At 37.5% G+C, this 16,582-nt stretch overlaps 1 protein-coding gene and 1 long non-coding RNA gene across 30 annotated transcripts in view; one reads left to right on the forward strand and one right to left on the reverse strand.

Moving 5' to 3' along the window:
- LOC140002649 (uncharacterized) overlaps positions 1-16,582 on the forward strand; it is a 94,694-nt gene that overhangs the window by 50,534 nt on the left and 27,578 nt on the right. Inside the window, exon 3 of one of the 2 annotated variants that reach the window (XR_011809737.1) lies at positions 7,487-8,398. The exons of the other annotated variant lie outside the window; for it this stretch is intronic. This is a non-coding gene — a long non-coding RNA (uncharacterized lncRNA). Of the gene's footprint in view, positions 1-7,486; positions 8,399-16,582 lie in introns of those variants that run through there. 2 annotated transcript variants of the gene reach the window in all.
- GPHN (gephyrin) overlaps positions 1-16,582 on the reverse strand; it is a 279,461-nt gene that overhangs the window by 23,210 nt on the left and 239,669 nt on the right. For all 28 annotated transcript variants that reach the window (XM_072038874.1, XM_072038880.1, XM_072038878.1 and 25 more), the window contains 5 exons: positions 14,044-14,099; positions 8,393-8,512; positions 3,754-3,812; positions 3,378-3,531; positions 2,456-2,577 (listed from right to left, as the gene is read on the reverse strand). In XM_072038874.1, the coding sequence (XP_071894975.1) occupies positions 2,456-2,577; positions 3,378-3,531; positions 3,754-3,812; positions 8,393-8,512; positions 14,044-14,099 (511 nt within the window). The remainder of the gene's footprint in view (positions 1-2,455; positions 2,578-3,377; positions 3,532-3,753; positions 3,813-8,392; positions 8,513-14,043; positions 14,100-16,582) is intronic.

Consider the following 16,582-nt stretch of genomic DNA (forward strand, 5'->3'; position numbering starts at 1 on the left):
AGACTGAAGATGCTGGTATCAGGTGGTAAAGATTTTTGTCTAAGTCAACAGTATCAAATTACTCTTTCAAAACTACTGTGAAGTACAAAATCACTCCAGAATTGGAGGCTCACTATTTCTGTTTTATAAACTAAAGTAACTACCTCTGCAGAAATGACTCCCCAAGCATGAAAGTGAAAGCTTGAAAAGAATCTCATATTACCTTTGCCAAGGTAATACTATTTTGAGACAGAGAACGTTTTAATAGAAGGAATTCAAAAGTTATCAACCTCAAAACTGAAAGCAAAGCTGCAGACACTTGTTTACCTTTGAGTGATATATGTTTGCTGTCTGCTTTTCAGCTCACATTCAACAAGTAAAAAAGGGTTGCAAAACCTACTTATGCCAGAAAAGTAAAAAATTTACTTGGATCTTAAATGTCACTAAAATTATTTGTATTTATTACTGAGAGCTTTCAAGGTTAATCACCTTCACAGACGCTCTATGCCCATGGATCTGTATGGTTTCAGGAACTAGGAGGTTATAGAAAAACTTCCTGAAGGCAATGGAGTAAAAGGCTATAATTTTGCATGATGACCCTAAACTTCCATTTGATGGCGTTAACTTCACAGAAAATTTGAGACTATACGTATTTGGTTAGGGCAAGGCTATAAAGACTATAAAGAACAAGCAAACTTTACACTCCGTCAGATGGGCTACCACAAAGATGTTCAGGGAAAGTATCTTTTCCATTGAATTAACCCATTGTTAATGTAGCTTCTTCTTAGTGCTTTGATGACAGTAACCGTACTATTTGTTCATACAGGTGGAAAAAAATTCCAACTCCAATATTTTGTTGGGAAAAAAGCCTGCTGGCCCTATTTTTGTATAGCAGTGATTCACAGGAGTTGACTATGACTAAGCTTTTTTTTTGTGGCTGTCTCCTTTTTTCTCATATATGTGGATCTAGAACCTGATCTCTGATTATATTTGTTTTATTTGGGAACTCTGCTACCTGTGCTTTAAGGTCTTTAAAAGTTGTTATAATACACAAGATGCTCTAGAGATCCAGAACATTTGGGTACCATTCCTGGAAAGAATAATTGCATTAGTTTAGACTCTATGAAATCTCCACCTGAAATTGAAAGCATTCACAGGTAGGAGGTTTTTGGTATCTATTATTATTTGGAACAGCAATTGAGTTCCGCCAGTCAGAGAAGCAAGAGGGGTGCCTGGGTGCAGAGAGAGAGTATCCAGAGGATTTGCTTCCTCTAAGAACCGCTGTGGTTCCTGTGTATCACATTCCATGTACGAAGGCTTCAAATACAACTGCGCTTCCTGGAGCCAACACTCAGATTGGTTCAGATATCGTAAAACCACACACTGGTCAGCCCATTCATATATTTTCTCTCAAGCTGTATTTCGTATTGGATCTTATACTAAGGAAGTCTGGTTCTGAATGAGCTGTTCCCTAGCAATAACCCTGTTTGGGAATTCTGTTATCAGTCAAGATGAAATGCAAATACTGTGATTTGTTCTTTCCTTTTTTTTTTTTCTTTCTCATCTGGCCTTACTTCTAACCACATGTAAGGAATACCATGCTTCTCCAACAGGTGAAGGTGAACCTGAACAACTCCCAACTCTGTCAGTTGGTTTGATACCCAAAATGTGAAACAAGAAAGCCAGTTCAAAGCCTTTGGGGCTCAATACATTGAGGAAGTATGTTATGAGAAACTCAAGCCATAGATAACAGGCATTGCACAGTCTTGCAAAGGACAAAAGACTGAACACTTCAATCACTTATTCTAGAGATCTCAACAGGAGATGTGGCTTTAGTACCAGTGGGAAACAAGGCGCAATCACTGTCAGATGAACAGAAAGACTGATCACAGGGTGTCACTCTATCGCAATCAAAATAGAGAAACCAGTAAAGGAAAAAAAAATGGTTCTTTTAAATACTTTGACATATTCCTGGAAACGTTCAGTAATATTCACCAGTGGGGCCTTCACCAATTGACAGTAATTGAGAATCTGACAAAAATTTATACTCTAAATTAATTTTGGCCTGGAAAATTAACTTTGAGAGAAACTTTCCTTCTCCCTTCATTGGATCAGAAAAAAGTATAGTTCCTGTAGAACTGTCTCCACAGAGGTGGGCTTTTACATGTATTAAATACAGTGCCTGTATTGCAGCAGTAAACTCAATTTGCAGCAGTAATAGATACTTCAACAAACAGAAGGCAAAACAAGATAAGCAGCATTCAATTAAAATTTTATCAAATTATTCCTCTTAATAGTAGAATAGAATTATTTAATTTTTGAATGAAAAGTTTAAAATATCTTCTCCAAGATGTGCACTGACACAACTCAGTGACACTTGCAATGAGTGACAGTTGTTGTGGTATTTCTTTTCTCCACAGATGCCATTGAATTGCATGACTATGAAGTGACATCTCTATTAACACATGGTACTTACTTATCTCCCACAATTCCCAAGTTGATTGTTGGATAGCCATGTTCTTGGATTGTAGCTAGGAGAGTTGAACGGTTACTGTCTCGAATCTTTCCTGGCAAGAGGTCATCTTCAGGATTCAGTAGCTATAAAACAAGGAATACTATTAGCCAGTCTCCTTGGAATACTGTTTCTTTACACAAATGAGTGCTATCTTTTGGATTTGTGACACCTGACATTTCTCTCGCCTGTCCTGCCACAGGGAGGGGAATGAGTGAGTGGCTGTGTGGGTGTTTAGTTGCTGACTCAGGTCAACCTACAACATATTTAGAATTGGTAAAATAAGTTAATCTTGAATTTGCTTTTTCTAATGTAGTTATGTCAGGACAATTAGCATGCTGGTCTGGAGTTCTAGCAACAGGAGATGGCCTGGATTTCAACATGGGCTACTAATAAAACAATATTAAGATAGAATACTGCAGAAGGGCATTTGCCAGTACTATTCAGTTTTCGGACACAAGTTATCTGCCATTTGCACAACAGTTACAGAGGAGAACTGCTCAAAAGGAATTACTCTTCCAGTCATGACTGGCAACATATATTGCAATCCTGAGTACCCTACAGGTCCTCCCTTGCTGGCAGGAGAAAAGCAGATGACACAAGGCTGGATGCATTACCAATTTTGGCAAATCCAGTGTGTGAGACTTGTGAGAGAGCAAGGATCTATGATCCTGTGGGGGAAGAAACACAACAGGCTGATTATGGGTTGATCACTCACATGAACACCTTATGTCAGCATGAGTTACTCTGAATGATGTCAGCATGAGTTACAATAGCTCAAAAAGCCAGCCTACTTGGAAATAAGGTAGAAGTCACTTTCCAGAAGATAGAAGTAATGCAAAAGATAGAGGAATTCAGACCTTGATTCTGAAGTTATTTTGCTTACCTCATTCCCTGTTGACATGACTGCAACCACTGGAAACTTGTTAACTTCTACTTCAGTTACTCCAACAGTTGCTAAGAGACCAATCTCGGACGGACCCATGTGAGTTCCTTTAGCCAGCACACATTCACCTCTTTTAATGTCATGTCCTATAGGCCTGAAAATTGTAGCACAGAAAAAAATGTAAGGAAAACAGAATGAGATTGAAAGTATCTTTCCTTGACTGATCTGTCTCCAGGTGAGGAGAGTTTAGGGATGCTCATTAGTCAGATTGTCAAAATGTCGGTACTACTTAAGGGTAAACAATGACTGCAAAAAATACCAGACCTCCTATTCCTTACAGATATTTTACTGTTTATGAAATGGGCTGTTTACAGACCTGATATCTTGTCCTGGTCGAGCTTGCACCAGGATTCGAACCTCTAGTTCTTCAGTACCCTTTAAAAACAAAGAGATCATCTGAAGTCAGGTGGGCTATTCAGACAAGATTAATCACTTTTAATGTCTCAGATTTCTACACAGCACACCGTACTCATTGCACTGAGAACTCATGATTTAAGCATCGTAATTTCCCTGATTTGTGCAACAAGACTTTACCACAATGTGTGCTAAATAATTTTATTAGACTTCCGGGAAGGACCAGCACTGAATACATAGTTTTACTTTCCTTTGTTATGATCCCCGAGCTTATATATCTTTCTGGTGCGATGCCCTGTTTGTTTTTTGATCTTGTATACCAAGTGGCTTCTTTCTGTTCCTCTCAAGCCAAGCCTATTTCAAAGATGGCATTTCAAAAAGAGCATTAGTCAGGCAAAATGCCACTACATCCACAGAAAGGTAGGAAGAAGATACAAGCTTAACTATTTCAAGCTCTTCCAAGTAGATCCTTATAGAGGAAACTCCTATCTGAGAGCTTTGTACTCACCAGAAAAATGCTTATTCATCATGTTTATTTACTATGAACAAGAGAAAGTGGCCTGAAAAGTCTGATGCCTACTTTAATAATGTGTTTACTTCTTCAGGGTTGCAGTGATTTGGTGATTTGTTCAATGCCAATAGGTGGTATATGACCTACACTGTTAATATTTAATTTATGAACCTGCAAATGGTTTGATTATGAATATACTCAGCTTTGAGATAGTGCCAGCCTGTCAGAAGCACTAAATCTACAAGTACTTAAACTGGCAGAGATTTTATTTTTACATTATGATGCAGTATTTCATACTTAAAAGTACTACAAAGTTATAAATCAGACACTAATATTACAATAGAAACAAGGCGAGTCCTTACCATCGGCAATACTATTTTTGCAGGAAAGACAGTATTATGTAGGACATAGGGATTTGCTATCTCTTTTCTTAAAGGCAATAGGGACTGCATTTTCTGAGTTCAAACTAAGTGCCTCAGAGCTTTAAAAGAAAGGCCCCAGCAATAAGGGTAACACATGCTGTTACAAACTATGATTCTGTTTGCATTCTGTGAAAATGGATACATTTAAACACCTGAAAAACAGGAAATTAAGAACCAAAACAACATCAACCCTGAAAAGGTCTAATGTCTTACTTTATCACAGTATTTTCAAGACATGCTGTCAACACAAATTCTGTTTGTTTAATACCTGCTCCTGCAGTATAAGATAAGGGACTGTTTTTGGCAGCTAATGTCCAAAATAGCTGTGCTAGAGCCCAAAATGTCCTTATCTCCTTTATCCCCATCTGAAGCTGTAAAAGACAATTTAGGCTTGTGATGAAAATCTGGAACATAAGTTAGTCTAATAGCTATTTTATTGTTTATGACACTCTGGGGATGGTTGGCCAGTTATGAAAATTTCAGTTTTCCATATCCTTAATAGCATTTAAAAATAGCTAGGCCATTTCTGGGGAATCAAGAGGAGTGCCAATGACACATCTGAGTAATAAAAAAGGTCCTACTAAGGGCTTCTGGATTAGGGAAAACAATTTAAAAAAGGCTTTTGAGGAATTTAATAGCCCCAGGTTTGGAAAGCTCTGTGGAAAGTGTGACTGTGGGCAACAGGGTGATGTGCAGAGACTGTTATTCGTGGAACTGAGGGATATCCCAGAATGCTTTAGAAATACAAGGTAGTTCAGAGTTGCTAGAAGTAGGGCTTACACAAAGATATGACAGTTAAGAATAATTTCCATTTGCTGTGGATCAGGCAGTATTCTTCTTGTTGTATATTAATATATTTTGAACTATGTTTGAGTGTTTTACTCTGATGGTTGTTAGCAGCCAGCATCCATACTGATATACTGATGCTTGGTCTTACTGTACTCTTGTTTAATTGATCACTTTGGCCTCCTTTTTCCTACAAGGTAACATAAAAACTCAAAAAAAAAAAAAAAGGGGTAGAAGTGCTCTTGCATGGATAGGTTTCTCAATGGCCATGCATTTGGCTATCTGATGGGAAATTTTCTTCCTGATGAACAGATGTTATTCCTTTCAGGCCTGTGACTTCTACAGTCATTTGGAGAATCCTTGCTATGATGTTTAAACTCCTTTTAAAAGTACTCTCTATCTTTTCAGAAGAACATATTTCAGATGAGAGATTTAATTTCAGTTAAATCCCAGCCCTGAAGGAGTTCTAAAAGAAAAACATTCTTGAAATATGTAACCAACTAGGCATAAAAAAGGAGATGAAAATAACATGTCAACTAAACTGTACTATTTCTGTACATGATTATCAGAGTTGTGTATTCAAGAAGAAGCAGAAACTGAAGTGTTCTACCTCACACTCATAGGCAGGAAAATGATACTGAAAGTGGCTGACCATTTGCTATGAAACTTAGAGTTTAAGCACATAGGCAAAGAATCTGTTCCCGCATGTAGAAGAGAACATGCACATGAACAGTGGAATCCAGGATGGCTGTCATCCAAGGAAGAAGCAGGAAATAACATGTTATCATGTATGCTACTCTGCAATGTGATACTCTTGTCATGATGAGGTGGGCAATGGCCACAGAAAACCTGTTCAGTAAGGGTAATGGAAGGATTAACAAGCAGTAAAGCCAACATTATATTTACAGGAAGATAAAATTTACAAATACACATCTGTAACCTCAAAGCAGGACTGACTCAAGGAATTCTATATCAGGAAGGAAGCCAGCCTAGACAGCTCGCTGACTTCATCAGATGTAAAAATCTATGCATTTACAGTAATAAGGAATGAGACAAAATCATGAGAGTATGTTTCAGTTTTTGCTGTCTTAATTGGCTTTAAAAACCAGAATTCATGCACTTACACTCCAGCTATGATTGCAATGCTAGCATGTAGCTATGCTGACATGGAGCAGCTAGTCAGAACAGCAGCAGAGCAAAGGCTGATATGAGCAGAGAACCATGCACACACTTCTTTCCAAAACTGAGCTGGGAAGCTGTGACAAGAAGAGACATATCTTTTTGCAGTAAAAACTGTCAGATGATGGCAAACATGACAATAGTGTCCTGAAATCAGCTGGCTAAGACAAGGTAATGATTCAGAAGGAATTCTCTGAACAGAAGGGAAGAGAGAATATTTAGGAAGTCTAAGACAGGTTGTTTGGGATACAGTTGTCTATAACCATATCCCAGCCTTCTTCAAAAACACATTTTGCTTTGTTAAGACAACTGTGTTTACCCAGTTAGTACTACAGTACTCCTATTTTTTTCTGTAGTATTCTGCAGCATGTGTAAGGTAGAGTGCTAATATAATTTATAGGTATGCTGGAAAATCTCTTCAGACTAAACAGAGTTTAGACTGTTCTAGATGAATATGCACCTTACCAATTTCCTGGTTTTCAGGGGTCTTACATTCAGTAATTTTCTCCTTTTACAGCACAGAGCTCCATTGAACAAACTTAGAAAATTTGGTGAGGCACTTACTCCCCTTGTTACATGATACAAACCCTCATTCCAGACATATGCATTTATGGAAAGGTATGTGCAGAAGACATATTCTCCAAAATACACCAAATTCACCAAGTGCAGAGCCAGATTTAGGAAAAGAAAAAAACCACATTTGTTACCATTTAAGTGTTATGACAACAGGTTGTTTAGAAATTCTATAGTTTTGAAAGTGCCCTGGCATTGCTGAATAGGTGTGCTGTACTTCCCAGGTACATCAGTTTGGAATGTCCTGTTCTACAACCACAACCATAAAGAAGTTTTTGAATATTACTTCTTCTTAGGGACAGTGGACAAGCTGGAACAAAGCCTGAAAATGGATGGATTGGGTTTAGAAGTGACTGAGTCAGCTGAACATCCATTACACACAAAAATTAAAAGTAATAGCAAAATTATGTTCTTTAGAAGGCTTTATTTTAGGAATCTTTTGCTGAAATGATACCGACTCTGATAATGAAGAACCATCTTCATAGCATAGTTCAAGATAATCCAAATCATTCTGTGGATTTCGCAGCCCTTAAAATAGTTCACTTGCCTGCAGAAAGTCATGCTCAACTTTAACTACATCAGTAATGCTGCACTGTAATATTTCAACCTGTTATTCTGGGATGTGTTAAGAAAAAAAAAAATCCCCTCCAACTCGGTGACTTTAGAAGAACTTCTAAAGTCCTTACCTTGCTGAATTTTGGGATCATCCTGAAGGATAAAGCAGATTGTTCTGCTGCTAAATGTGAACTCAGTAGAAAAGAAGCAAATAAAATGTCTGATTGCCACTACTCTGTATTTAAAAATGTGAATATACTGGGCACTCAAATTGGACTGCCATCATGGATCTCTGGGAGGCATTTGCTTTTCACTCAATCATTCTCCCAAAAACTTTTGTGCTGGCGTACAATAACCACAATGAAAAATCAAGGTCAGGAACAGGCACATCTGCAGTACTGTTATTACAGTCTGGAAAAGCAGAATTGCTACTAGGATCCAATGTGAAACTCCTCAAACTTCTGTGATTAATGGAAGAGCTCTTGTACAGGACTATCTTTCATATTTACAGGATTGCTTCATAATCCACATGCTGCTGCATACAAAAGCAAAATGAGTTTTAACTTGTGACTCACATCATCTGATTCCCTGATGAGTTCTGTATCTTCCACCTGCACCACTGCATCAGCACCACATGGGATTGGAGCACCAGTTGTAACTCGCATTACCTGACCAGGCATCACAGTTTGAGTTGGCTGAAAAAGAAACAAAATGATTTACTTTTGAAAAGAGAAATCTCAAGCTACTTGAACATTATGGAAGTAATCTGAAGGAATAAAATTCTTTTATATGTCAAGAATCTTGATGTACTGCTAGTGATATTGACAGATATGAACTCCAACATATTTGAATATCATTAGGTAACTGCTTCCCATCTGACTTTTAGGTCACATATTAAGTGGCTTCACTTTTCTCCCTTGGATCCCTATCACAAGAACAACTTCCAGAAGGTGAAATATACAGGTATTTTGGTTGCTTGAGAAAAGTAACTGGCTAAGAAGTGTAACACTTAGATGAAGACCATTAGAAACACAAATGATCAAAAATCTACTAAGTCTTTGTTGATAAATCTATCTGTACAATATTCTGGTCCTCAAGGTTTACATTTCTTTTGTTTTGGTTGGATTTTTGTCATGTGTTGTATTACACATTGATACCATCCCTCACAGCATCCTTCTGGACAAACTGTCCAACTGTGAGGTGAACAGGCACACACCCCATGATGAACTGGCTGAACGGCAGAGCTCAAAGGGTTATAGCGAACAAGGCTACCTCAGCCTGGCGGGTCACCAGCAGTGTGTCCCAGACTGCTGCACCTGGGTCAGGGTAATGCTGGACACAAGCACACCCTGGGAGATGCAGATGGAGAGCAGTCCAGCAGAAAGGGGCCTAGGGGTGCTGGTAGCAGCAGGCTCAACGTGAGCCAGCAGTGTGCCCTGGCAGTCCAGGGGGCAAATACTCTTGCAGCATAGTCAGCCGGTCAGAAGGGGCAATTCTCCCACTGAATTTATGCACCTGGAGTACTGGGTGCAGTTCTGGGCTCCACAATGTGGAAGGGATGTTAAGGTACTTGCATGTGTCCAGAAGAGGGCAAGAAAGCTGGTAAAAGGGCTGGAAGGCATGTCCCAAGAGGACACCTGAGGACACTTGGTTTGTCTAGTCTGGAGAAAAGAAGGCTGAGAGGCGAGCTCATTGCTCATGACAACTTCCTGGGGAGGCAGAAAGGGAGAGGGAGGTGTCGATCTTTTCTCCCTGCTACCCTGAGACAGAACATGGGAACGGCACAGAGCTGCGTCAGGGGAGGTTCTGGCTGGATTTTAAGAAAAATGCCTTCAATGTGAGGGTGGTCATACACTGGAACAGGCTTTCTAGTGATGTGGTTGGTGGCCCGTGCCTGTCAGTGTTCAAGAGGCATTTGGACAATGCCCTCAATAATATGATTTAACTTTTAGCTAACCCTGAAGTGGTCAGGCAGTTGGACACGTTGATCTTTGTACGTCCCTTCCAACTAAACCGTTCCACATTTCTAATATAACCACCTGCTTCAATTTTAAGCAGCTTTCCTCATAATGAGAGACAGCTCAACGCTAGTTCACGCAGAATCTTTCTGAGGGTCAGTTTAGCAAAGTCTGAAATTTATAATGCTCCACAGTTATGTAAAGTCACAGTACATTAACAAGTTTCACCGGAAGAATACAAAGAACAGAAAAATACCAGAACAACAGGATAAAACAAATGGTGTGGTTTTAATAAAATTTCACACCAGGCAGCCTATTTTAATATGTATGTTCAAATTCCAGAGTAAAATTGTAATTTGACCACAACCACTTGAGAAATAAATAACTAAAAGGAAAATCTTTCTGATAAAATGCAACTAAAAGAAGCTGCTGTGATGACTGTGAATATTATTGCTGGAATATAAGTACTTTCTCCACACTGTGCCTTAGTAAGGCCAACTTATTTGGGCTTTACTGTTATTATTATACATAATACACAAAGATCTTCACAGCTGTGACCCGTCCAGGACTTCTCAGACTGACTTTTATTAGCACATATTTGATAGCAACCCAGTGCTTTCCAAGCGTCAATATCTGCTCATCACATGGAGTGATATACTCCATGACTTTTGACAGGAGGCTGTTAGACATCTGTAAACTCGAGACAGGTGGGCAATGTTTCAACTGTGCAAAGCTGTGTTTGCCTTGTCCATTATTCTACTCCATTTCAGCACAGCTGTAATGTCTGAAATATGAGTATTACATACGTACTTCAAAGGCTGCTGTATTTTGTTCATTGGGACAAAGGCACTAGGAAAGGGCTGGAAATGATTTGTTCCTGGTTTACCACAGTATTATAGTGACCTATGTATCCCAAGAAACAGCTGAGCCTGGAGTTAATTGCATCTTGACCTTTTTCTAAGGGTAAAGGAAATCCTTTGAGAAGAACATAAATAAATAAATAAATAAATAAAAGAAATAAAAATTCACAGTTGCCATATGCTATGGTTAATGTGCTTTTCTGGCAAGACTAAAGTCATCCTTAAATGGGTATCTTATACAGATGACATAAAACAAATACTTTTTCTTTTTTTTTTCTTTTAAATGGTATTTTTCACCACAGATTATTCAATGAGCTATGGATGACTAGCTGAGGTGTACCATTTACACTGAACATGCTTAAAGCTTAAGTGAAAATAATCTTGTCCGATGTGGTGTTTTGACTTTTATGAAAATGAATGTTGCAGAAAGCAAAGCTTATGCCATGGAATAAGGGAGCTCTTTTGCGTGTTGTTGTATATACAGTGTATAGATACATTACAAATAAGTAATATTGTTTTGATCTTACTAAAGCATTAAAGTCTTTTATTTTACCAGTGTAGCACAAAACATTCTCCCATTTAAAATACAGTTTTTCAGCCTCAAGAATCACAAAGAATACATATACAGGACTCTGCCAGAAATCAGTGCTTATGCTGATTAAATGCACCATAAATATCCATGCTTTTGGAATTTATTACTAGATGAGGCAGTTAATTTTTGAGATGTAATGATGTAAAGCATTTAAGCAAATTTATGATATAATAACATTTGTTTTTGTAATCAGATGTGTTGCTCTTATATTTTGCTTCCTTTTTGTCCTTTGAGAATTTGATCAGATTAACTTTATGAAGAAAAGACAAGCATCAGACTTCTGCATAAGTCTGCAGGGCTGTTTCCTTCTACGCTAGAGGCTATGAAGATAAAGTAGTGATTGCTTCTCAGAAAGTATATTAATGCGCAACGATTTCACAGAAGCTCTTTTAAAGGCCTTTGAGATCTCATACTTACCTGCAATAGGGCAGTACATAATTTGCCCATCACCTTCATCACTGATAATCTATTTATGTTAATCACTGAATAAAACCCAGAAATAAGCTGTTGAGCATAGCCCCATCTCAGGCATTTTCTCTTACACATCGTTACACATCTCCTGCAGGATTTGTAATGACCCACGCTCCTTTCTGTAAAAAGGGCCAAGTTAACAGAAAGATGAGAACGTCTGTTTCCATTCTATATTACACTTAGTTGCAGCACCTCTTAAAACCATCTTTAGAAAGTCTTCCAGGAAATTCTAATACTCAGATATTCAAGTCTATAGGAAGAAAATCATTGCTCCCCATGGTCCAATTTTTCAGAGTCTGTGCTGATGGCTCTTGAGCAGTGCTCTCAAATGTGACCTAACCTCTCCAAAGCAGGGTAGTTTCTGAAAGTTTTCTTCAATGCAAAACAAAAAAATGTCTGTTAACATAAACATGACGATCTGGAAATGGAATTAAGAAAATAATATAGAATTTATAAATTGATACAAAAATGTCTAGCTTGGCTGTATGGCTGCTTTAGAGTTCTCAGTCCCATTTTCTTCCTCTCTAAGTAGCATTTACATAACCTTTTTCCCTACAGGAGGAACCAAATCTAAACCTATTTTGAACTCCCTGCTGTGAATCATTCAGTTAATTGGTCTGTAACATGAAAAGCAGTATGTTGCTGCTGAGAGTGACTGAAGGGTGAAATGAGACTGAGGAGACTTCTACAGCTATAAATCATTTCTTGGGAAGGAGACGAACATGAAGATGTGTTGGCCCAAGAGAAAACCTCTGACCAGTTATTCAGAGTCAACAGCCTCATCTTTCTTACTTGCTCTGGTGTTTCCAGAATTGTTTTCTCTCTGCGTGCCTCCCCCCTCCCAATTTTTGTTCTTTGCCAGAGAGGTTTACCATTCCCATTAATCTGGTGGGACAGACTGTCCTTGCAAATACACATTTGTGAGCTCCTGTATTTAATAGGAGGGAAACAATTTTGCATTTGCCCTACCATCCTTTATAGAAACATACTGAACTGATTAGGGCATTAAAACCCCTTAGACCTGTGGGCAGTACTTCCCATTAGACACAGCTTCACCAGAACTGTTTGTAAGCAACTGTGTTGTGATTCTTTTTAACTAGCAAAGTGAGAATATTGATGACAGGCAAATAATGATAGAATTGATAGCACAGCAGGTTGCTCAGCTGTTTTCTGACATTTTATAATGATCATATAAAGGGTTGTAGAAATAGCTTTCAGTCTTCTGGATTCTGGACTAATGTTTGAAAACATAGACAGGCTAAAAATCCAAGGCAGGTTAAAATATTGCTGGATTTATAAGTTTACATTTTTTTGAGTGTTTAAAGTCATTTTACATATTTCATAAGTTTATACGCATATCATTGCTGAGGTGATGTCTATTGCACTGAATTGTAATTCATGAAGATGGATGAGAACTACAGGAAAAAATATTTTCACAGTTCTCCATATCTACTATGATTAGCAAAGTCAAATGTTGTGTTTATTATGTGTTTGAAGGCAGTTCAAATCCATTAAAAAAACAAAGAAACAATTTGAAACACGGAACTGCTAAAACCTGAAACAACTGTTTGAAATACATCTACATGTATTTTACTTCAGATTTCCATGTTTAGTATAGGAATATTATCAAATGCAGTCTTGAGTTTGACAGTGAATCAGTGTCTATTACGAATATTTATACAGCACAGCAGGTAATGAATGGGTGCTGCCTGCACTTGCTCTTAAACTCAATCCATTTATCTGCTAAAGTGCACAAACACTCTTTTTGATTTAACAAACAGAAAAAGAACAATACTGCAAACCAGGCTGCTGTGCTTCCTCATAAGGCAAACTAGGCTTCTGAGGCTTCCTCAAGATTGTTCTGACCATTACCTTTCTTTAAAGACTTACAAAATTCTTACACTTCCATTTGCAGGTGTCATTGTGAAATATGCAAGCAGTTTGTGGAAACAGCTATTGAGCTGATGTCCCTTTTAAAATCTATTAGTAGAAAAGGTTAAATCTTGCTTCTCTCTGTTTATGAATTGTAATACCACTAGAAACCTTATGTACTCTAACACTGTACTAGGGCAAAACATTACTGTATGCTGTCCTATAGGACATGTCAGCATAATGCTCTGAAGTATTTTGGGATATCCTCGTTAGTTCCTTATGTAACTGTACTACCTTGCTGTTTGAAATCATGTCTCAAGGCACACAGCAGGAGGCTTGCTGCAGCTGTGTCCTACTTCCTACTTCCTAATGTTGAGTTTGGGAGCTCTAGAAAGCTTGTCCAAATACAAAGCAATGTCTTACAAGAGAAAAATGCATTTAAAAATAAAAATAAGAAAAGAAATTGTACTCACCTGCTCACCAGCCTGGGATTCCCCTATGATGAATCGATCCCCTGGGCCATCAGCAGCTGTTAAGATGGACAATACAAATGGTAAACGCTGAACCAAAACAAATGATGGCATTAGAAATTAAGAACAGGACAGGAGAACTAATGAATGATCTAAGATTCAGTTCTTCAGTGTCATTATGACAAAGTTTATGGAAGTTTTGCAAGCATTTTAGATTTAATATGCTTTTAAGATATGTTTATTATTTTGAAAATTACAAGTACCACAGAATTTTTAAAATAAAATTTCATAGTGATGTGGGATCAAGAAAAAGGGGATTAGGAGCAGTTACATTAGTAGCAAAGATTTAAGAGAGTTTATGATCTTACTTGTATGAAAATGTCCACTGTGAGGACATTTTTCTATGTCCTCACATAGAAATTTTATCTATGTGAAACTAACATGGATAATCACATATTTTGCCAGTGTATTATGTACCCTATTGATGGTTCTAGACTCTATTTCTGTTTTTGAAGGAAAGTGTGGACAAGTGCAGTGGTTATAGACTACATAGACTGGCATTTTCTGGAGGGCAATAGGGCTAAAATAATACAATTTGGAATGCTGATTAGAAATCTGGATTCTGTTTCCGTTTTGTAATTTTAGGAAGTAATATTGAACTGGTTACCTTATACCCTTTACTGAAGCCATTTTGCAAATTAAAAGTCAGAGATTGTTGATTTAACAAATTGAAAGTCTCCAGGATTTCCGATTTAGTCAAATCTGATTTTGTCAAATCTGTATTTTTACAGGGATGACAAAGGCTCTGTTACTAACAAGGTCTAAGCTTCTGCCTGCCTCAAAGGCCATACTGTAAGTTGCATTAGTGCTATTTTCCTTGAAGGCTTCAGCACAAGAATCGAAAGATTATAAAAAATCTTTATTTCCATTAAATATGAAAGAAGCTTCTAGTCCTCATCGTTGTAGAAAAAAATCTATGAAATATGAATAAGCATAACCTAAGAATGCAGAACACAACTAAAAAGAATCCAGAGTTGTCAGTTTAAAACACAAGAATCTCCAACTTGTGATTTTTAAGCATTTGATGCTGACAATACTGCTTTCTTTGTGAAGTGGTTCAGAGAAGTGGTTCATTTTAAAAATGAACTTTCACTCTTTTGTTTGATTTTTATCAAATTTATTAGCTGTTTCTTTGCTAAATATACAGAATTATATAAAACAGTATGACATCAAAACTTAACTACACTCTTTCCTAAATGAAACTTTTTTTTTTTTTTTTGTAATGAAGATATTGCTCTGCCTATCTCAGATCTGTCTACATTTTGCCTTTTTTTTCCAGGCAATCAAAAAGAATCTTCAATTACTTTTCTTTGAATAAAGTATATAATACTTTATTCTGGAGAATAAATAATACTAGACAAGGTTTTGGGCAGACAAATTTATCTGACCAAAAGCTAGCTCTTTATTATCTCTGTCTACAAGCTTTGTTTCTCATATCCTGAGATAACAAATCTGCAATAATGATAACACTGTTACTCTGTTTGAATCTACAATCAAAATTAGGGTCTTGTATGTTAGTTTTTACATAAGTTGTTGAGGATAGAGTTCATGACCATTCTGATCATTCTACATGTTTGCTGAGATAAAACTTTTGCGTTCCCTTACCTTGTAGCAATCAAATTGCAAGACAGCATTCTCTTGTTCCCAAGGCCCTTGTCAGTCAGCATGCTACTCAGAGCTCCCCCTTGCATCTTTTCTCAGGATTATATTATCTGTGTTTCTCTGGCTACATCTGTACTCTCTTGCCACTATTACTGGTCATTTTGGACTGTCTGTCTCTCACACAAATAGATGACAGACAGCTGCAGTCAAACCTGTCTTGCAGACCTGGAATTTAATTTTTCTATCAAGTCCATGGGGAAGCTATTGGACTACATCCATTGCCTGGGCCTGCAGACAGTTTATTTCATGGACAGTTGCTTTCTATTGTTTCAGCTGCCAGTATCAAAAAAAAAAAAAACCAACACAAAAAACACACTTTAATGCCCCCAAACAGAACTTGTTGTGTCCAAATTTCAACATGGTGTTACAGTAATTCGACTCCTACCACAAGGACATCACTACTAGTATAATGTTCAATCATATAGATTTTAATTTTTCTTTAGCTATCTGAAGTAAGTATTAATAGTTATACTTTACAAAGGAAAAAAAGTGATGTACAGAGAAGCAACGTGCTCAAAATCATTCTGCACCTAGTGGCAAAGCAGAGGATGGATTCAGGTCTCCTGGGAAACAACTCCTTGCTTGCTCCTTAAAACCACACTACTCATTTACGTACAGCAACTGCAATATTTTTCAAGCACTAATGAGTTTTTCTTTTGAGATGTCTCCATAAGAGAACATTTTGACATGCATTTTTGAAAATTCTCTAATGCAATCATGAAACAATTCACAAATAGAAGGCTGGATCTGTGACAGTTCAGCAAAGCAACAGCTACAAAAAGAAATTCCTGATTAAATAAACAACAGAAATAGAAGAATC

This window comes from Anas platyrhynchos, chromosome 5 (genome assembly GCF_047663525.1).
Source record: "Anas platyrhynchos isolate ZD024472 breed Pekin duck chromosome 5, IASCAAS_PekinDuck_T2T, whole genome shotgun sequence".
NCBI lineage: Eukaryota > Metazoa > Chordata > Aves > Anseriformes > Anatidae > Anas > Anas platyrhynchos.